The 23243-nt window shown below is 38.6% G+C and overlaps 2 protein-coding genes and 1 non-coding gene across 3 annotated transcripts; 2 read left to right on the top strand and 1 right to left on the bottom strand.

Moving 5' to 3' along the window:
- Positions 1-650: 650 nt before the first annotated feature.
- Positions 651-5656, top strand: EGY1 (Peptidase M50 family protein). The gene is made up of 10 exons (XM_078585630.1): positions 651-1228; positions 2133-2597; positions 2772-2912; positions 3009-3110; positions 3514-3725; positions 4369-4419; positions 4495-4564; positions 4721-4789; positions 5247-5297; positions 5435-5656. Exons 1-10 carry the CDS (start codon positions 887-889, stop codon positions 5591-5593), a joined length of 1662 nt encoding a protein of 553 aa, XP_078441756.1. The 5' UTR covers positions 651-886; the 3' UTR covers positions 5594-5656.
- Positions 5657-6358: 702 nt separating this feature from the next.
- LOC144711639 (LisH and RanBPM domains containing protein) lies at positions 6359-9139 on the bottom strand. The gene is made up of 6 exons (XM_078585631.1): positions 8979-9139; positions 8656-8815; positions 8440-8546; positions 7603-7734; positions 7346-7502; positions 6359-6593 (listed from the first exon to the last, which is right to left on the bottom strand). The coding sequence occupies exons 1-6, from the start codon at positions 8979-8981 to the stop codon at positions 6472-6474; spliced, it is 681 nt and encodes a 226-aa protein (XP_078441757.1). The 5' UTR covers positions 8982-9139; the 3' UTR covers positions 6359-6471.
- A 13541-nt stretch (positions 9140-22680) lies between these two features.
- LOC144712569 (small nucleolar RNA R71) lies at positions 22681-22787 on the top strand. Its single transcript, XR_013583834.1, has one exon. It is a non-coding gene; the product is annotated as a small nucleolar RNA R71 (small nucleolar RNA).
- Positions 22788-23243: the final 456 nt, after the last annotated feature.

The following is a 23243-nucleotide window of genomic DNA, read 5'->3' on the forward strand; positions in this document are numbered from 1 at the left end:
TTGTATTTATCAATATTTACTAATTTTAAAATTTAATTTTTGACCACCAAATCTCTTCTTTTATCGTTAAACATAAACAATTTTACTTCCTACCCCTCTTTTCCCCACTTTTCATCATATAAAATTCCATCACCGTTGTTATCCGTGATGGCCGTCTCGTCACGTCACCTGTTCAGGACCCTCTGTCACCATTACATTATGACCTGTCACGGGTATTTCGTCACATCATCCGTCACGAGGCTAAAATTCATCATCCCTCTCCACATCACGACATCGGTCACGGAGCCATTGCCATGATGGATGACGTTTGCCATGCCCTACTAGAAACCTGCAAACAAAGATTTTACAGAAAATGCTCTTGAAACATTCTAATTTCAAAATGATACAACGATACAAGATTAATTAGTTGGAAAATATTCTGAAACATATCTCTCCTTGAAACATTGAAACCTTTGAATTTCACAGGGAAAATACTCATGGAACCATTCAATTTTGGAAATGATACATAAGTTTAGGTGGCCTGTTCTTGAAAGGGACTTGAGATTAATTACTGGAAAACAATCTTCTCTTCGGATATAGTATTCGAGAACCAAACATACCCATGAACAGCCGAAATCTAAGAAGAAGAATCCGATAAATCGGGATATTCCCTGCTCGACCCAATCCTCCATTTCATCTGCTAAGGCCCCAGAAGACGAAGATGATGACGATTACAACTCCTCTCCGTCGCTACTGCCCGCCACACGAACGAAGAACAAACCCTCCAATCCACCGCAGCCAGTGAGAAATTCGTTTTTTCTCCATGCTCACGACCAGCAGAGATCGAAAAAACCCAATTTCCAGCTTTACAGCATCTGGGTTCTAGCCGAGCTTCTTCCTTGAGGCGATGGTGGGGATGGGTACTCTTCCAAGCGCTTCAATCGTCTCTTTAAACGCGAGGTCTCGGGCTTTCAGCAATGGCTTGGAAGGGAGGATTCGAGCAACTTGGGAGGTAGCCCAGAAGACCTCGTGTTCTAAGCAAGCTGTTCGCTCGCTCCGGCGCGATGGGTCGAGTGTAATTTTGATGGGTCGCCATTGGAGGAGCTTGAGATGCTGTGCGTTGAACGGAGAAGATGGTCAGGAAGAGAAATCGAGTTCGAATTCGGTTGCCACGACGACGGAGGAGAAGGAGAGGAGTAGCGGGGATGAACTGATGTCAGAGCAGACGCCGGCCTCTGTTTCTCCCAGAGTATGTTCATCTTGTCCGCGTAGATGTGAATTTGATCAGAGTTCTTTTATGTTTCTTGATAATCCATCAAAAATTTGATATGAATTGTGCCGTATAGACGGGGTTCTAGCAGTTTGACGTGGTATTTGAATATATTACATGATCTTTGGCAGGAACTGAATACATTTTTACTCAATCTGACCCGGATTTCAATTTTTAAAAAATTTGGCAGTTTGTCGTGTTATCTGCGTTTATCGCATGATCTTTAGCAGGAAGCCATGAACCGAATACATTTTCCCTCAATCTGAGCTGGATTTCAAAATTTCTACTTTTCTTTTTAAATAGTGGTACGTCGGGGGCTTCTAGAAATTTGACAGGTTATCTGAATCCATCGTTTAAAAGGATATCTGAATTTATCGTTGGAACTGAATAGGTTTTTCCTGAACCTGACCCAGGCTTCGATTTTTCTACTTTTCTTTTTAACAGTGCCATGTCAGGGAGCTTTTGGCAGTTTGTCGTGTTATCTGAATTTGTAGCATGATCTTTAGCAGGAACTGAATAAATTTTCATCAATCTGACCCAAGTTTCAAAATTTCAACTTTTCTCTATAAATAGTGCAACGTGGGGGGCTTACAGAAGTTTGGCAGGATATCTGAATTCATCGTTTAGTCTTTATCTGGAAATGAGTACATTTTTTCCACAAACTCAACCAAATTTCAAAATTTCAACTTTTCTTTCTCAAATGGTACCATGAAATATAGATTCAACATTTAATTTGTTATCTGGAAATTTTCTTTAAAAAAAATGTTATCTGGAAATTAATATATTTTCCTCAACCTTACCGAAATTTGAAAATTTCAACCTTTGCTTTTAAAAAACGAGATATCTGAGGCATTGTTTTTCTTTTGGGATCGTCTTATAAAAGACTTCTGGCGTGTCTCCGGAGGGACCAATCTACACCAGCTTTCAAATTGACTCTTTTAAACTGATGGAGCTTCTGGGGCCGGAGAAGGTTGACCCGACAGATGTGAAGCTGATCAAAGAAAAACTATTTGGATATTCAACCTTCTGGGTGACCAAAGAAGAGCCTTTTGGCGATTTTGGTGAAGGAATTCTCTTCCTTGGTAATTTACGTGGCAATAGAGAGCAGGTTTTTGCAAAGCTCCAACGCCTTCTGACTGAAACCACTGGCAATAAGTACAATCTGTTCATGGTGGAGGAGCCCAATTCGGATGCGCCTGATCCTCGTGGAGGACCACGCGTGAGCTTTGGGCTCTTGAGGAAGGAGGTTTCTGAACCTGGGCCCACCACCCTTTGGCAGTATGTAATTGCGCTGCTGCTTATCGTTCTCACCTTCGGCTCCTGTGTTGAAGTTGGCATTGCATCTCAGGTGAGTGCCTTTTTATATTTGTTAATCATCATTTATCTTGAGGCTGGTTATTTTTTTTCGTGTATTTATCTTTATTAATACTTGTTTCATTGTGCACCTCAGCTGTGTGATTTTTTATATTTATTAATCTGTTTTTATCTTGATTTTTATTTTTTTTTTGTATTTTTTTTTCAGTTGAAAAGCCTTCCACCGGATGTGGTGAAATACTTTACAGATCCAAATGCCACTGAGGCGCCTGATATGCAATTGCTGGTCCCATTTGTCGAGTCTGCGTTGCCCATGGCATATGGACTCCTTGGGGTTCATTTATTTCACGTAATGTTTTAATCCGCCTTTTATGTCGATGCAATCAGATTGTATTGGGGCATTTTTGTACTTTTAACTGAATTTCTGTTTTTTTACTTCGCATAGGAGGTGGGTCACTTTTTGGCTGCTTTTCCCAAGAAGGTGAAGCTGGGCATTCCATACTTCATCCCAAATATTACCCTTGGCAGCTTTGGTGCAATCACTCAGGTGATTTATTAAATCCAATGGCTGTAGTTGGCCCTTCTATCGGAAAAACTTGCTTAGAATTTGGACCAGTAGATTCTTTACTTTTGCCGATTTTTTAAAAGTATAAATAGTTTCTTACAAAAGTTGGATCAGATTTTTATTCCAGTGGTGTCGAGGACCTCTGTGGATTTTATGAGATCATCGATAGTTTCTTTGTTTTCTTAAAATTTTAAATTGTTATCGTCAACAGTTAGGAGACGGGTGCAGTCAACACGGGATTTTGGCTCATGAAATATTTGATTGATACAGGAAAACCCTGAAGCTCATTGCAAATTCATTCTTGAAAAAAAGAAGTATTTTTAGTTCCAGCACTGCGTAAAATTCAATTCCATTTTTCACTATCTGGTACATTATCCCATCACAGTTCAAATCCATTTTGCCGGATCGGAAGGCGAAGTTTGACATCTCGGTTGCCGGACCCTTCGCTGGCGCAGCTCTATCGTTTTCCATGTTCATCCTGGGGCTCATGCTGTCATCTAACCCCGAGGTCGCCGGAGACTTGGTTAAAGTCCCAAGCGTGCTTTTCCAAGGCTCTTTATTTCTTGGGCTAATAAGCCGCTGGACTCTTGGCTACACGTAAGTTCAGTTTTCCCAGTTAAAAGACATTATCAAAGTCTGTACGAAAGAACATTGGTCACTTTAGTCGAGAATTATCATATAATAGAAGGGAGAAGAACTTTATCACAACTTTTGTTATTTGCCTACTTCACCATTTGTTATTATTTTTTAAGGCTTTGCAGTATTTTAGTCCTGTTTGGATGCTCATGTAATTGATGAGAGTAAGGCTTGGCATAACCCTTTGATGGTGTTTGATGGTTTGTCTATGATGTCGCCAACGCCAACATGCATCATCTTCGTCATCATGTTCAACCTTCCATAACTTTCCATCAACTTAATCATCATCATCAGTTAAGCCAGTTGAGCAAGACGGGTGGATGATTTTTAACTGCAATTTTGCTGATTTAAACAGCTCACGTTGAATTTAATGGTCAGTATCAATCATCCATTTTATCCTGTCATCGTTGAGATCAACCGTCAGGGTGACCTCGCCAACATCATCGTCATCTTTGATGTCATTGTCAACTTTGAAAAGGGTCAATGACACTGAGATAATATAAACCTAGATGGTAGTGATTAAACCATAAAGAATGCATGCATGAATGAATCACCCTTGTTTGTTCTATGAATTTCAACCAGGATTTTATTGTTGATCTTGCAGAGCAATGCACGCGGCTACAGTTTCCATCCATCCGCTGGTGATTGCAGGCTGGTGAAGTACAACTACCATCGTCAACTCTCGTGGCCATTTAAGATCTAAATGCTGATTTTTTTCATCAATCTACAGGTGTGGGTTGACCACATCGGCATTTAACATGCTTCCTGTGGGCTCTCTTGATGGAGGAAGAGCAATGCAGGTACATTTTTCTGATATAAAAGTGAGAGGGATGAACGATAATCATTAGAGGATTGCATTTTTGTAAAATACTGTAATTTTCCCTTTATTTTAACTGGGTGTCCTTGAGTTTAGTTATTTTCAGACTTCTTGCCTATTTGACAACTTTTTTTCCCAGGGAGCTTTTGGAAAAAATGCCCTCGTTGCATTTGGGCTCACAACATATGCTATGCTTGGACTAGGAGTGGTACGATTCCTTGCTTATTGTTGTTTATGGCAGTCACTGTAATAATTGTTACGAGAATCAGTTTATCTTCAGTTATTAATTTATGATATTGATAACTTAAAACTATCAAGCTATCCATCCATCCATCTCTATATCTGTCTATGTATTAATCCATCCGTCTACCTTCTTTCTTAACATCTCTCTTTTTTTTTTGAAAAAAATAAGGAAGACCACCCGAAAACAGTGATCAACCTGGACATCTCTCTCTCTCTCTCTAAATTATCTATCTGTCCGTCTCTCAAACCTTTGTTCATATCTTAACAGTCCATTTAAATTCCATCTATGTATCTATCTCAACCCGTCTCTATATTATCTTGTCCACTGATGTGTGTCTGTCCGATATCATCATGCTATTTTTCTCACCCATTTCTTATGTAATTTTTTTAAGTTAATTGCTCATTTTATCACCTGTCATCAGCTGGGTGGGCCGCTGTCTCTTCCTTGGGGGCTTTATGTGTTAATATGCCAGGTGATACATCTTTCAATTTCTCACAGACCATTTTCTCCATTTTCTCATCTGAGTTCTCAATTTATCCCAAGATTATCGTCTAAAAAGTGTTATTTTATAAATCATTCTCTCACGAGTGTCATCTCTTTTCTTCGCAGAGAGCATCAGAGAAAGCTTGCTTGAATGATGTCACAGAGGTGGGGGGACTGCGCCAGGCCGGGCTCGTTGCTGCCATCTTCCTGGTTGTGTTAACCCTTCTTCCCTTGTGGGATGGGCTGGCAGAGGAGCTTGGAATTGGCCTTATAACTTCATTTTGAGTTTATCAGATATATATATGAAGAACCTGGAGGCGATTTAATCTCATCACACTTGATGTGGTCTGGTCATGCCCAAGGTTCTGATTCTCATCAACATAAACGGGTCCTGAACTATGTTCAATGGAAATATATTAGCTCCTGTTACAAAACGATAAAAAAAATTGTAGATCCTGAACCAGGAATCTCATCTCTTCTTTCCCTTCATAACTTATCCCTACTGGGCCACAGATTTGGTTCATAATTTAGAGATCTCAAGTTTTCTTCTAGAAAGAACATTTCTAAGAGATATAAAGGGATTGATGCAGAGAGGGATAAAAATAGATGGATAGAGAGCGAGAGAAATACAACAGGGAGCTACACTTCATGATGCAAGTTGAGTGGCGCGACTTCATGAACAAATCAAAGAGCAAAAGCCATGCCTTTAGGAGTGAAGAAGAATGTAATATTATAATGTGGTCCCTTCTGCTCTACTCCTAAAATTGAGCCTCATAACCTTATTTATAAAACAGCTTCAGCTCTTAAAGTCGAGCTAGCAAACACAAGTTTCTTCCACAGAAATCATGTTGGATTTCACTTTCTAAAAACACCAACATTGCCTTTCTAGGCAGAACTGAGCTTTTCCCTAAACTGGTCTACCGATGCCCCCCTGTAATATAGGCTTAATGTACCCATGAATTTCAGGCTGCCATTCCAAGTTGACCTATCCATCATCCATCATCCTTGCATTGCATGATTGGGACATGTAATTCATTTGAAAACAGATCAAAGACAAAAAAACTAAAAAGTTTTACTATCAAAGACAGAGATATACTGTGTCAATACTCATGCATTATCATGAGTAGGAGGTAACACCCATCATGCTGAATGTGTTAAGAACTTCAGACAACGGGGCCTTCAAGTTCTGCAGATGAAAGATCAGTGATACGTGGGTAGATAGCCTTCTCGTCGAGCTGGTTTTGTGCCCATATTAACATCTTCAGTAAACTTGGGAGCTTCGGATCTGCAATAAAAGATGCAAAAAATGAGCGAAGAACAAAATTGATCATTATGATCATGAATGAAATCTACACAGGGCCGGCGAGATTGAATATTCGGACATATAAACCAATCCTACTGATATAGATCGACTGAGTTTGGATCAATCAAAAGTTGGATCTATTATCAATCAGAATCGATGGATTTTTTTGATCAACAGTGATCGATCCATCCGGTCAATTATGATCTGATCAGATTGATCATGATCGATGGAGCTGTTGACTAGACCCATAGCTCCATTCCCCTTAATGTGTTGATCTAACTTATCCACTTGGTCTGATGGATTGGACCGGCCTATCTATCATTAAATGGCCCTCTTTATCTGATTGGCCGACGGAGAGTGATCTCGATCAGATCACTATCAAGTCCATCCAATCGATCCAGATCCCGCATCTCGATTGAGATTGATGTTACCAGATTGATCCTAATCTATCAAACAGTCCACTAGACCAATCAGCCCATTTCGCTTAATTTGCCAAACAAGTTGATCCAATCCGTCCAATCAATTGGATGGGCGACCTTATTTTCGTCGGATTGGCTGATCTTGATCCCGTTAAGATCGAGGCCGTTCGGTTGACCGATCAAACATTTTATTTGAAACTGATCTGATCAGATCTATGCCGATTGTCGCACCTTATTTATATTCATGGACGACGAATATTTTAAAAATTGCAACAAATTAATCAAAAATATTAAAGCTAAAGGTAATAGATTGACCCTTTTCATGACTCTGGCTCGTGAGTATGGCCGCGTTAACTTCACTCGCAGTTTTTAAGCGATGAGACATGTCCAGAAGATCCCCAACTGGGCAGCTAGAAACATCTTCAAAGGCAAGGAGCGCAACAGTCTTCTCCAACTCTTCAAGGAAACTTTGCTATAAAACCATCGAATGGATCACAAATGTAAGCTCATGGAGAACTTCACTAATGAATTGAACGAAGAGAAAACTGTTTTGAAGTCTGTCAAACGCTCACATTCTCTTCACCACGAGGCGCAAGCTCCTCCTGGGCAAACTCTAAAGCTTCTTCTAGTCTACCGTTGCGGATGAGTTCTATCATACGTTGTTGCTGGAGATGGAAAAACAGCTCTGGATTTGTGTCTAGTATCTGAAAAAAGTAAATTCGCCGGCGCGAAGAAAGAGAAAAGAATTATTATTGGACCACAGGATAAATAATTAAATATCACAAATGGGTAGATATTAAAGAAAATAATTTGATTTATGATTCAATTATTTAAGTTTTTGACAAGGAAAACATTAATCCTACCTCACACGTTGGCCCTGAGATCATAAAACGGTCAGAATGTCATTCCAGGATTAAGATACTGTATATAATTTAACATGCGATTAGAGCAATCGTTGTAATCATAGAGATGCTCTTAGATTAAAGAATTGCAGGAAGAGACAATTGTTTGAATGAAAAGATGATACTCCCAAGAAAGTTAATTCAACAAACATTTATAACCAAGAAAACCAATTCGCTAATAGATTCTCAGTCGTCAATTCTCACAAAAGTGCAAGCAATTTCAGTTTCTAAAAGTATAGAAATACTGCTCATCCGGAATATAGACCGATAGTTATAATAATAGACCACGGAACATTTCTAAAGCGAGTAATCAGAGGATATTCAAAGCTACCCATTTCACAAAAACATTAACACAGCGAGGATATACAATTGGAGAAAGAAACAATCATACTCATACAATCAAAACAGAGAAAGTCACAAACGAACAGATTTTTTTGTTGAAATTCTAATGGTTTTAAAAAAATAAATATTCAAATTATTTCAACCGATATCATCAAAGCCCAGTACCTCAGGATTCAAGTCATTCACTTTCTCAATTGCGTCCTCCACATTACCAGATTGCACAGCCTTCTTGACAGCCATGCGATCCGTAATCGTCGCGAGATCGATGTCCGCTGTGCAACGTTAAGGATGATTCAATGTTTAATCCATTGAATACGATCAAGGGAATAAGAAACGGAGTTAAAAATAACATAATTTCGCTTAAAAACCAATCAAGGATACGTTCTGTGCCGGATTCAAGCCGAAACTTCTCCGCCGCCTCCACGTATCCTTCTGTCACAAGGAAGTTCATCACAAGCTTGTTCATGTCCTCCTTCCTGATCTTCACATCGTTCAATTTCTTCTCCCACTCCTCCCTAGGGATAATCTTTTTCGAAGTCGCCTGCAAGATCAAGAAAGAAACCCATCCCCATACATTCAATCACACCCATTACTCATTCCCAATTGAGCAAAGATTATCCTCTATCAAACACGAAAATTTCCAAGTAACAATCGAAAAAACAACATTCTAGTGATCATTAGACCAAAGGGTACTGCGGGATCACCATGATTTCAATCAGATCGGAAAATTGGCCAAGGGCGAGCCCAAACAGTGAAATCAACGCTTCTCGCCACAACCCATTTGAGATTCCGGAGAATGCTGGCAGCTGCTTCAATTATTACCCACAAATTACGATCACTCGAGGAAGAGGGCAGAGCAGGAAGAGCGAGGAAGAGATACCCTTTATAATTTTATTTATTTATTTGAAAAATAGAGATACCATTTATGATGGAGAATGCAAGTATGTTCATCTGTAATGACAAAGTCCAATTTAGTGCTACGATGCACTAAGGGTGGTGACGCCCAACCTGATCTTTTAGACGATCACCCCCGTAGTGGTGATACGTTGCGGACGGTGCGCGTGCCCGTTCGCGCTAAGGCGGGATGGATCAGGTGAAGTTCGCGCATGCTGGGTGCGCGGGCCGACTGGTGTGAGCGTGCGGGCGCCAAGCGGCACGCGCCACGCGCGAGCGCCAACGCTTCGTGCGCCAGATCCAAGTGCCACGTGCAAGTGCCAACGCTTCATGCCTGCGCCAAGCGCCGCGCGGGAGCGGGACACGCAGGCCGGGCGCCAGGGCTGCGGGGCAGTGTGCGGAGTTGCCTGGGAAGCCGGCAGCGGCAGCATGGGCCTCGCACGCATCGCATGTGCTGGGCATGCATTGTGTTTGCATGGCGCGGGGCAATGGCGCACAGTGGGCGCCGAGGCGGCATGGGGGCGTTGCGCCCCCGTGGGTAGTGCCGGGCGCACACCGCTCGTCTTGAGGCACCGAATGTGGCGGCATCGCGCAGTCTGTATGCAATAGGTGTCAGCGTGGGTGCTGGTGGCGTGTGTGATCGTTAAGGTAGGGGTGGCGTGTGTGATCGCCCTGCCCATGGGCGCACAGCGCCCAGCCCGGTGGCACATGTGTAGCGGCAGAGCTGGCGGGGGCGCGCGCCTGGAGCAGCGGGCCTTGAGGCGGAGAGGCGACACTACCCTAGCACAATGCGCCTCGTCTCATTACTTTGTATTGTCCCTGGTCTTCTCCCTGTAATGATCACGACTACGATGTAACCTTTTATGATATCAATGCAATGACCCTATTCCTCGATAGGGCTGCGTCCCCACATTCTCCTCTAACCCCTTCTATGCGATCTTAAGCTATTGCAAAAGACTTCCGTTGCAAGAGATCAAGGCTGCTCAGTGTTCTGCTCCAAGCACTGAGGCTGGCACACACCCGATTTGAGCGATTGACATAGCTCGGGATTTGACCGCGTGACCTCATTAGATACATAATTTTGAGAAAACTCTTTAAATAGAGAATGATTGCATCAAAGAACTTCCACAGAACAGGATCAGAGGGAGAATAAATGTATGGTACATACTACTATTTTACTGTAAATTTATTCTATCTAGAGAGAATTCTAGCCCCATGAAAGATTAACTGCTGAGGCTAGATATTGGTCCTTGCTATGGCCTAGCAGAGAATATAGAGGGGTTTAAATTGGGATGTGTGCTAGTATTTACTCTTATTGAAAATGCTTAGTATCTTGTAGAATCAACATACTAGTAATTATGATAAGCATCTCATTTAATCAATATACTAACGATGACCAAAACAACTAAAAGCTTAAGGAGGGGTAAAAGAAAAAAGGAAGACTCAAAGGTAATTCAATTTATTTTCCTCAAAATGCAAAATGATTAATTTCGAATTAATTTTGAAGAAATGTATTATTTTTTAATAAAACTCCAAAAATGATGGGGAAATTTTGATGCGAAGAGAAAGATGGCAAAAGTTTTTGGTAACGAAATTGGAGTCTTTCCTCATTGTATTGAGTAAAAAAATGTTCCACATTCTAGGAGGAATAGCAATTCAATTATCTAGATAAGTAGACAAATCCTTTCTGACAATGGCGGATGATTACAAACAATTTCTATGACATTAAGCATCTATCTAAAATCATGGCTAAAATTATTTTGTACATTCATATCTTACAGCTTTAATTGGATTCTGCACATAATTTTGAAAATCAATGAAAAAATGTAAAAGACAACTTATTCTGAACATTCTTAAAAGACATTTTCATATAAATCGGTATCCAAAATTCATTTGGAAAACTGCATGAAGATCCATTTTCTCATCTTATAAAAAATCGAAAGATATGCTCCACTATTAACCAAATGGATGACTTGATGCGCCTAAAAATTTTCCTCCTCACTAGAATGTTGGATTGATTGGTTTTCCATGATCAAATATCCAAAATAATGTCCAATTCTTTTATAACATTTTACATATATTCTACCCTACGTACTAGAGTTAGACTATGTTTCTTTCAGTTTTCTATTTTATAAAAGTTAACATCTGTATATTTCTTTTGACTCAAGTTTCATGTGATTGTTGTTTTTATTTTCTCAATCAAAAATGTCATCTAACATAACTTATATTTTGGTCAACTTCTTCCCTTTTTTTTCACATTTTTGAATTATTTTTCAATAAAAAAATTTCAGTCACTTTAAATTCAACTCTGAAAAAAGATGTTGAACTAGTCGTCTATGTGTAGCAACCAGGGGAACTGCTGTATGATAGTCAAAGTAAAATTTGAGTCAATCACTCTACATTTTTAATAATTATTAGATTTATCTGATGAATCCTTCTAAATGAGAAGACTTTGATCAAGAAGTCACATCTCATTCCTGTGCACTAATTATCAACTATGAAAGTACCATTTGCTAATTTTCCAAAGATTTTATGCATAAAATAGATAACTACGAGGTTTGGTTGGAAAGCCAATATTACCTGATACAAATTATTGGAGAAAAGTGTACAAAAATATTGGATGATATTCTCACATACATAAATGACCAAACATCCCTAATATGTATTGTTCCAATGACTCGGGGGATCCACAAATCGAAATAGCTATGTGAACAATAGTACATTTCTGCGTATGCATTTGAGCTTTTCCTTGGCTGAAAATTTTAATTCTTCACCTTCAAAGGATCATCTAGATTGAGCAATAATTGATACTTGTACCATGGTAGACATAACTAATTGATTTGTAGAATTCCTAACATAACTGCAAAGGGCTCCACTGTTGGTGTTTCCTCAGACATTGTGAAGCCTTGCCTCTAATAAAATGAAAGAATTCAAGAAATCCCAAGGTAAAATAATAAAGGTAAAAAAGGAGAGAAGAGAGAGACACTCAAGATAGTTTGTTGACACAGACTGTATTACACCCATTAAATTGTTACATATGGATTCATATTTATAGTAAAATATATAGCAAGTTCTAAGGCTTCACTAGCCATAATTTTCAACCTTCTATCATTGATCCAATCCATTGATTCTCATATTATCTAAATTTAATCCTAACCATCTATCTTTCATCATCTATAACTTTTATTGAATCCTAACCACTAATCTCTTAACGATTATGGAGTACATGTTAGACTCTTAGTAAACTGTTTGATTAAATTTTATTGGCCAGAGAAGACAATGACATGGCAATAACATCAAATAGAACCCCTCTATACTATATCTATATAGTTAATGGGAAAATTTTGAAAATTAATTCATTTGGCAATGCAACACTCACAATGTTCACAAAATATTTTTGATGTTTTAACTAGCAAGAAAAATACCTGATATTTCCTCTTGAAGGATCGAATGAGGGTGTGAATTATTGCCGAAGGGGAAGTACCCTCATTCCAAGTTTAAGAATATTGATTAAAAATTTTGGTCCTCCTTTAACTCATCAATTATTTATTATTTTGCTTCATGTTATTTATCTAAGACTTGCAATTTTCTATTATCTTGATCAAGATCTAAAGTTTTTAAAATACTTGGACTGATTCACTCCAATATCTGGAGGGCCATTCCACTTCTGTTTCCTTTTGGCTTTCAGAACTACATTATTTTCATTGATGAGTTAATGAATTATACCTGCATTTTTCCTTGAATAAGAAGAGGTACATCCTTCACAAATTTATCAAGTTTTAAAATCAAATTTGAAGTAACATTTGAGAGATATTGTAGCTTTCTATTTCAAATAAAAAGATATTCTCCATTGTAGTTCCTGCCCCCACACTCTGGTGCAGAACGAGATGGCAGAAAAGAAGCTTTGCCATACAATCTGTACCTGTCTATTGATGCTGCAACCCTCTCCATGCCTAAAAATACTGGGTGCTGTGATTTCCAGCTTATCTCATGAATGAGATGATCATTTCAGTTCTTTTCCTTTTTTAAACAATGCGTGTTTACTTTGCTAATTGTTCTACCATTTATAACCATTCACCCTTGAATGGTTAACATAACTTTCTTCCTTTATCCATTCCATCAGTTCTCAAGAATCCAAAACTGACATCCTGAACACTAAATGCAGAATTAAATTATACGTATTTTAAGGCCATTTTTGGGATCAGATGACGCATGTTATCTTCATTTTTATGTGGATTCTCATTTCATCCATTAAACAGAACCTTCGTAAAAGTAGAGTTTTTAATATATATTTTTACATATTTTAAAATTTCAATTATTTATTAGTAAAAATGTGTTTAAAACATTATTAAATTAATGAATTTAATGCTCCCTCTAGTATGTCAGTTATATTTTTCAGGGATGAAAATTTGAAGGATTAAAAAATGGGTTTATGAAGCGCTAGGCAGCTGAGCCACACATAGTAGTGCTCAAGCCATCTACAGGTGGGCGAGCACATGGTGCTAAAGCCTGCTGGTAACACCCTAAATTCAAACTTTATTTGAAGCAATTTAGGACAATTTTACGCATTTAAAGAGTTTAAAATGGGGTTGTTATTATAAATTTACATGTAATTAATGTTTGCAAGTGATTTATATTTTCCCCTAATTTAATATTAATTTTATGAATTTTATGGGATTTATTTTAAGCTTGAAATAATTCTGTTTAAATGAAAATGGCAAGTTTAAAATTTAATTTTTGATGTCAATTAGTGTGGGGATGAATTTCTAAATTTTCTAGAATTTTATTGGATTTTTTTGGAATTCATTCGAGGAAGAAATGAACTTTTAAAGAGGAAAATGATATATTTATAAGGGAAAAATGAGTTTTAAAGTAATTTTTAAACTCCCAGGGGCTTTTCGTGAATATGTGATGCAATTATACCCCTAAAAAAGCTCTCGGTCATTTAGGTAGGGGCATAGATACAATTATGAAAATTGCGTAGGGATTTAATTGCAATTTGTCATGGTCTTTTTTATGATTTCAAGAACATTCGGAGAGAGAGTGTGGAAGGGCATATACACAATTACTTTTGGGCGGCGTCAAATGGCAAAGTCATGTTTCGAAAAGGACTTATGTGCAAAATGTCAAGGCGATTTTTTGGTTGACCTACGTGCCCTCATCTCGGCCGTCGAATGAGAATTCGATGGCGCTTGATGAGGGGGGCCACCAGGCGGTAAGTTCACCACCCGCGTGACGCATACAACGCGCACACACGGGAGGTGATGTGGCACGCGCAGATTCAACCCGAAAAGCAAATTCAAATCGTTGGCCAATCAGCATTCGACACATCGTTGTGTGTTTCAAAAGAAATTAATAAATAAATGAATTTCAATCCAATGGCTAAGATTGGTCGAAATTCATATATTCTTAACTTTTAATCCTGAAGTCTGATTGAGATGATTTTTTTACAGATTTGCTCGTCTTGACCTCCTCTATCTATTTATATGGTTGAATCATTCAGATAAAGCCTGCATTAATTACTAAAATATTACAATGTAACCTAAGTATAAAACCCAAATTTCGAGAGGACTTCATTCTGAATGTTGCTCTATCACAGCTGAAAGACAGAGAGGAGCTTCAACCTGGATCAACCTGTTTGGTACTTTTTTCTTCATCGTTCTTCTTGATCTTGGTCTGAACTTCTAAATCGCTAGGCTTGAGGGAAATGTACAAGCCGTTACTGAGATTGAGAGGAGAAATTTAGGGATTTACCTAGCTATTCCAAGTGCACATTAAAAAAACTATTAAAAAAGATTTTATTTGTAGGATATTAAATTACCCTATTTTATTATCTTAGAGTTTAGTTATTTTTGATTTACCAATCTTTAAAAACCAACCAAACCAAATCAAAATTTTCCTCTCAACCTCTCTAATTGACCCCTTTAACCCTTCTCTTTGAATCAAAGAAGCCAATCTAGAGCCCCTAATTTCTTCTATTCTTCCCATCTCTTCTACCCCTTTTTCTAAATTCATCATCTAATTAGGGTAGTTTGATCTTCATTGAAGATCAAGGTAACCCTAATTAGACTCAAATTACTCAAGCAGATCATCATTTGGAGTCCGTACTAGCTTCCCCTAGATGACACCCTTTACTTATCACTACACATCTTAAGTAGGGTTTTTTTATAATTTTATTATATCAGCTGAAATTGACGAGAATGGATTAAAATTTAGTAAAATTCACTCCTATTTTTGGCTCATCACCCGCCCATAGCTGGTGAGTGTAGCCGCGTGCAGGAGCTGACAAACAACAACACAAGGATCACGGAGACAAAGGCCAGCTGAAGAAGCCCATGTGTAGCTGCCAAGCCCAGTGATAGCCTGCACATGCAGGGAAAATGTTCATTTAATTCATTTTGTCATCTCGCTTGGCATTAACTTAACATTCATTTTTCTAGCATTTTTTCAATATGGAACATATCTAACTTTTTCTTTCAGCTCCACACCAGGTTAGCCCGACAAGAAATAAGAGAGATCACGGCCCAATAAGCTGCGAGCTTAAGATAATTAGGAAGAAAAGCTGATCGGGCTTCAAGTCTATCCGGCCCGAAGCCTGTGCCATATTGGGCCTAAAGAAGATTGAATGGCGAGATACTCTTCACTTGATTAATTTGTCTTTCTTTTTTTTCTGGCTTTTGATTGGTCGCGATCGCTGATGAGGATTATAGGACCCCATGAGAACATCAAGTGGGCAGACGTTGATGGGGTAGGCTGATGAGGATGCTAACATTGCAAATGTGGGTGCATCAGATAAAGAAGAGTTCAGGGCTAAGATATAATCACAGCCATTAGACCATTTACCACATAGATTGGATGGCCAGGGGAAAATTCATCCATCTCCAAGCCTGGCCATGAACACCACCGGCTGGACAGTGGTTTTTCGGGGACAGAGGACTTCCAGATGCGATTTGATGGGCCCTAGAGGATCTCCCTGGCTGGACTACTTCATCCACGGTAACCGGAGTCCCTCCAAAGGGCTTAAAAAGGCCTTGAAGACCTAGTATTTTGACATCTTCCATTTGAGACACACATCGGTGGCTGGATACCTTTCTAGTGGGGGGATGGGCCAAGGGAGTACCGTGACACCTCCTCGATGGCTCGAAATGCCTAGGGCGGTTACTTATGGTTTCTAGAATAGTTTTGATTCACGCCATCACAGAGGAAGACAGGAAGAGACACACACCAACACTTAGGGGTAGCAATTGGCGCCCTCATTTTCTGCCAACCCAATAAGGTCAATTCAGGTGAGCGTCTGAACTCCATAAGGTAGATTTCTATAAGTTTACCCTCTTTAGATTCGTAAATTTGACTCAAATCAAAGTTGGAATTGGTTTTCAATCTTGTTTCTAAGTTTTTCCTCTTTCATGCATTTTGACAAACACGTTCTGAGCATTGGGTATTTTACACAAATTTTATCAATTTTAACTTATTAATAAATACCAAAAATGTATCTATCTAATATATAAACTATATATACCATAGTATGCTACCATATGATATTCCCTAGCTATATATTAATGTATATACTTAATTATTCATTAATCTTTTTTATCCTTATATCTTATCTTACTCCTCTCTCAATTTAATTAATTAAAATCCTTTAAAACTAAATAAAATTATATCCGTTCCCTATCTCCCGTTAATCTTAATTCTCCTTCCATTATTATATCTATATATTATCTTATACATAACCTAATATTAATTAAATAAATAATTCTCCTATGTTCTACTAAGAAGAATATATTATTATTCTATCAGCTTATTAATATATAAAGCTTCAACTTCCTATCTTAATACATCCCTTTATTGTAAAATTATAAATCCATTTCATCATCTTACTTTCTTACTATTTTGAATATCTATAAAAATATTAAGCATAAAAGGTGATATATTTATCTTATTTTATCACTATCTGAACACTCCATTTCACTACTTCTCCATGTCACTACTTATTACTAATTATTAGTATATATAATCATAATTCTCCCTAAATATCACTCAATCATAGTAACTCTTCCTTTTCTAATTTCTCAATTTCCCTAGCTATCTCTTTATACTTATCTTCACCTTTTCACTATTCTTATTATTATTAATACTTCTCCTACTCAACCTCTAACCAATATCTTTAACTACCCTTATTATCATCCTAAATTCTCCATCACCCTAATTCACTTATTAGATCAACTTATAAAGGCCAGTCCCTATGAAGACGACCTCACTCCCATTATTAAAACCTTAGTGAATTTTCTAATTTAACAAATTTACTTGATTAAAATTACAATGGCAGTAAAATTAACAATACAATTTTATCTCATCACATGTCCTTTTTTTATAAATACGAGAAAAATGCAACATAATTCATGATTTTTTATTTTGACAACATTTTAATCCTTGGTCCATCCTCTCGTGGCACGCAAATGACTATTACTAAACTTGAAAGTATATCAATACTTTGTTACTCACGATGAAGCATGTTATTTTTTAGGCATTGAACTTATTCCTCATTGTAGTGGTTATCTTCTCTCACAGTCCAAATATTTTTTGACCATTCTACCCAAAATTAACATGGCAGAGTGTAAACTGGCTTCACCCCTTGCTCGACTACTTATGGACAATCCTCCTTCACTACTAATTCATATCCAACTTTTTACCACAACATGGAAGAATATTTTTAGACATGCTAATATCATTCTAAATGGTTAAAAATATCTCATCATTTCCATCAGTAAGTGATAGACGCAAAATGTGGCATGCAATCATACATATTTTAAAGCCATTTTGGGATAATTTCATGTGTATTATCTTGAACTTTACAAGAATTTGCATCTCATGCACTAAACAGAGAAAGTGATTAAATAATGCATTTTTAATGTCATTTTTTACATATTTTACAAGCCCAAGTATTTCTTAGTAAACATATATTTGAAACATTGTTAATTATAATGAGATTAATTCTCTATTTAGTATGTCATCTATGCTTTTGCAGGGGTGAAGTCAAGTTTGAAGAAGAAAACAAAGAGAGAAGGACAAAGGAAAAAAGTTAACATATAAAAAAAATAAATAAAATTTTTTTTATTGTGGACAGCTAGGACCGAGCCAGGCACAGCAACACCCAGGCCATCCATAGGCAGGCAAACGCAGGACACTCAAGCCCATCCGCATTCAGCCAAGGGCACCGCCCTGTACAAGCCCATCTGCATTCAGCCAAGGGCACCATCAGCAAGCCCACGAAGGCCCCACAGAGTTTAGCATGTGAGGAAAGTCTTCTGTTATTTATATTTGTAATAAATTCCATATTTTTACGTTTTTTATAATTTTAAACTTCTCCAATATGGGATAACTAATGGGCTGTTGTTTTCAGCACCGCATCGAGCTAGGCCGATGAGCTACAAAATAATCGCGACCCAAAGGGTCACGATCATATGAAATTTAAATCATGGCCGGGCTTTGAGCCGACCTCACCTGAAACTCGTGTCTGTTGGGGCTGTTTTTAAGCAAATGGACATGATCCCCACTGTTCGATCTTCTTAAGGAAGATTGGACGGTGAGATCTGCCTCATTTTATTTAAAGTTGTCTTATTTATTTTCAGGCTCTCTGATTGGCTATGACGAATGAAGAGGATCACGGGACCCTTTGACGGACGAATTAGAATGAAGAGTAGTGACAAGACAGCTGATAGGGCAAGCTGGCGTGGATGATGGGGTACGCCGATTAGAGATGGGTCCATGGTTGCAATTTAATTGCATCCATTGACCCATTTCAAAGGAAGATCGAACGGTTGGGGGGCAATACAGTCTTTCTTCGTCCCCTAGTCGTTGTCCTTGTTGGCTTGCCGGCGTAGGCCGCCGATAAGGGGATCACATGCCATTCCAATGGCCCCTGGAGGGCCGTTGGATCAAGCTTGATCACTTGAGGAGTCGAGAGGACCCTTCTAGACCCCTTAAAAGGAGATCAGGAAGCTCATTTTTCTTCATCTCTTGCCGCAAAGCAAAGGAGACGACGGAGGTCCCTTCCATGGCTAGAAGGTTGCGGCGATATTGTGATAACTCTAGCAGGTGCTGAAGGACTCGGGATGGTGCAGTGAAGAGCTAGGAGAGCTTGGATCTGCACCAAAGGAGAACAGTGAAGGAACCCCCGTACAGAAGCTAGGCGGCGGCAACTGGTGCCACCACCTCGCTCCTCGAATTAGGGCGGATTAGTGAGGTTTTCTATTTCTATTATGTTGCAATTAGATGAAACAACACTATAGATTGGTTAGTATTATTTTCAGCAATCAACAAGTTCATTTTTGATCAAAGTCCATATAGCAATTTTTCTTATGCGCATTCGAGGCTTTTATCAATTTGTATCTAAAAATTTGTATATAAAAACTCTCAGAGGCACTCTGTCGAACACCCCTCAGGTGTCGACAGAATTTCGTCTACTTCTTACTATTTTTTCTTATAAAAAACATATAAAAGTTATATAAAATATATATCTCCCCTATTTTGATCTTTTTTGGGCATTTTGTCGAGCACCTCTCAGGTGTTAGACTAAATTACCCCTTAAACTGCCAAAAATTGACTATAAAAATATAAAAACATATAATATATATTAACTGTATAATAAATAATATACTTATATAAATCATACTATACTACTATAGTCGACCTATTAAACATATACATGTTTATTTCTTCTTATACTTACTACCCTTCATATTATTATTAGTGCTTAGTAACAAGTAACTCAATTATGAAATACATCTCTAAAGGCTAGGCCCTGTGGAGACGACCTTACTCCAACTATAAGTTTGAGTGAGTTTACATCTTTATTAAAATGAATTTGATTTGAGGAAAATTAAATTACAATGACATCAGCCGCCACCATGTACTGACATTGCTGCCGCCCGCTCTACCAACACACCCCCAACCGCACCACCGCCTCTCTGCTTGCACCGCCACATGCTGCCTTCGCCGCGACCTTTGCCATCGTCGCTCATTGCCCTCACATTCACCACGTGCCGCGTTCTCTGCCGCCTTTGGCGCTGACTTCACTACCTTCATCATCTTCTCCACCGCTGCGCACTGCCTATGTTGGCATCACATGCTGCCCTGCCTATCGTTTGCGGTGTCGACTGCACCGTCTCTTGCATGGTGCCAGCTCTGCCATAGTGCCTCGAACGCGCACCATTGCTGCGCCGCGGCCTTGCTACAGCCTGCTTCGTCAGCACTGACTTTGCCACTACCGTGTGCCCACCTGCCTGCGGCAATGACCATGTCAGCCTTGCTGCCGCTGCACAATGCTAGCACTGCCATCTGCTCCACTACTCGCGCTGCCGCTCGTGCACCGTTCCTGCCACTGCCATCGGCCGCAAGCGACGCTCCTAACATTGATACTCACCTCGGTGCCCTCGTCGTTGTAATATCCACTAATCCTGGCAGTCTGAACGCCTCCATCATTCCCCGACCAATGATGCCATTGACATTGATGGAACGCACGTCAAACTTCTGTCGACAACTTCACGGGCGACTAGGCTTCAGCCTGCACGTACGCTCGCAACTGCCCCTTTGAGCGCTCCTTTATTTCTTTCAGGACCTCCTGCATTGTCAACCGCATTGCACCCACCTCATTGACGTTGAAATTTTTTTCCATCCCCACCCGTCATTCCGCATCAACATCCTTAAATAATGTGCTAACACACACCTTGATTTCTCTGGTAGGTTGTTAACCATTAAAATAATTTTCTGCGCTTAAAATGTCGCACCCTGAAAAGGAAAAAGAAGAAAATTGATTTTTTTTTGTATTTAACACTTTACTCATCATTAAATACATTGCGACATGTTAAAAATAACCATCCATGCCATAATGCATTCATCCCAACCAGTGATTGATCAATGCAAATCCTTTATGAATCAGACTGCGACACTAGAGGAAGCAGATTAAATCAAAATAATTTGAGTTTTTATTTGTTAGAAATAAATAAATAAATCAAGATATATAGAAATATTTGACTGATAAAATTGTTTACTTTCATAAGTTTAGAATTATGAAGTTCCAAGACCAATATAAAAAATAGAGAAAACTCATACTACCATTCTAAAAAAATAATAACCCCTTACTTTTAAAATAAATACAAAAATATGAAATATGAACTTATTTTATTTATGAATTTTGTAGCAGAAATTTTTTCTAAAAATACCAGTAAATTGGAAAATTTTAAATCAATCTAAAAGTATAATAATTAATTTTAAGCCCTAATAGTATACATTTACGATCATTTGAATTGAAAATAACACATAGAATACATGAAAAATTAATATTTAAACGAGAATGATATTTGTGAATATCACACACTGATGCAGGATGACTAGGACTGAAGTGATGGATATTATGTGGCTGTCAAGCCAATCACACTACCATGTTTATTTAAGTTCATTGAATAAAATATTTGCGTTCATTATTATTCCGTGTGATGTTTATAATGATGTCCATGAATACGTTTAATGACTTAGTGAATTATGATGAGTTCATAATATAGTGATCACTACTCTTTAAACATATATTGTAAATATTCCTATTCGATGGATAGTTGAGCGGGACATCGCAGTTGTGATATAACAGTCAAATGCTGTTCACCTGTTCTTCTAAGTTGATATGATTCACTTGGTGTTTACTAGGTGGTGCGCCTAAGTTCCTAGGATTTACAGCTGGTTGAGAATGAAATGGTTCTCCAAGTACCACTTTTTGCCTTTGATGCTAGGTGTGCAGGGAGTCTCGAGTCTTTCCACTCGCTCCATTAGTACCTCCTTTCGTCGAGTAAGTAGTGTCATTTGCTCCATCATATTTCTCAACATATCTTGAGTAGCAAGATCACCAGGTGCTGGATTATTTTGAACAAGTGGTGATGGACGGTGGTAAGTGCTGGGAGGTTGATGATATGACGGGTCAACTCCCCTCCTCAATCCAGATGAATAGCTAGTGCTAGGATGGCCATTGTGCCGATCACTATAAAACAACCTGTGTTGTTGACCTTGTCGGCTGTATTGATTGTAACGATTTTGTTCTTGTACTGCCATCATTTCTTCTTCATCTCGAACCTCACATTCCTCATGCTCTATGTTGGTATTTTACATGAATGAGAATGGTACATCTTGATTATTTTGCCCTAACCTTTCTTGAGGAACGCTAGTTGGTGTTAGTCTTTCCACCAATGCCTTTTGAGTTTCAAATAATTTATCTAGTTTATCCGTCATCATATCTGTTTGAAAAAGCTTTGCATCTATAATTTCTCCTCTTCTATGGGTAATTCCCCTGTTAGGGTATGCGAGTGCGGCATGATGCTCCCTGTTTTCAGCTACCAACTCTATTAACTCCAAGGCTTCATCATCATATTTTCTCATAAAGGCACCTCCACTTGCTGCATCCAACATCATTCGATCATGGTGATTTAAATGTTCATAAAAAATTGCACGATCTCATGCTTGGGCACTCCATAATGAGGGCAAGTCCTTGTGTATTCCCTTCGACGTTCCCATGCTTCATTGAATGGTTCCCCTACTTCCTGATGAAATTCCCTAATTGCCTTTCTTATCATCTTTGTCTTTCCAATAGGATGTAATTTCTTTAGGAAGGCCTGTTCTATTTCTTCCCAAGAGTTCAGCTCCATGGCTAGACTCCTAAACCACTATTTTGCTCTATCTCTCAAGGTGAGTGGAAATAATCTCATCTTGACTATCTCTAGGGGAACATGTTGGTAGTTGTTCATCTCACATACCCTAGATAGGTATTCTATTAACCGGTAAGGATCTTCGGTGGTCTTCCCCATAAAAATATGTAATAAGCTAACGGTATGAGAGTCGATCCTAAAGTTTATCCCTTCACCGATAGGTACATGCACCATGGTGATGGGCCTATACTGAAAAGGGGTCGAATGATCCCTTAACCTCATCCTCTCGTTGCTGTGCTCGCCTGCAGCCATGATGAATCTCTCCAATGTCGATGAGCTTGAGTTGTGAGATGAGAGCTCCTTTTCTTCTGAAGGCGAATCAAA

This window comes from Wolffia australiana, chromosome 14 (assembly GCF_029677425.1).
Source record: "Wolffia australiana isolate 7733 chromosome 14, ASM2967742v1".
Classification (NCBI taxonomy): domain Eukaryota; kingdom Viridiplantae; phylum Streptophyta; class Magnoliopsida; order Alismatales; family Araceae; genus Wolffia; species Wolffia australiana.

Bases quoted from the DNA above. Each gene is read 5' to 3' on its own strand.
- EGY1 (XM_078585630.1), top strand. From the start codon at position 887: ATGGTGGGGATGGGTACTCTTCCAAGCGCTTCAATCGTCTCTTTAAAC. The intron at 2,598-2,771 runs GTGAGTGCCTTT...TTTTTTTTTCAG, and splicing joins AAGTTGGCATTGCATCTCAG to TTGAAAAGCCTTCCACCGGA. The intron at 4,420-4,494 runs GTGAAGTACAAC...ATCAATCTACAG, and splicing joins CCGCTGGTGATTGCAGGCTG to GTGTGGGTTGACCACATCGG.
- LOC144711639 (XM_078585631.1), bottom strand. The intron at 8,547-8,655 runs GTATCCTTGATT...AACGTTGCACAG, and splicing joins GCTTGAATCCGGCACAGAAC to CGGACATCGATCTCGCGACG. The intron at 6,594-7,345 runs GTCAATCTATTA...CTTTTATTGCAG, and splicing joins GAGCCAGAGTCATGAAAAGG to ATCCGAAGCTCCCAAGTTTA.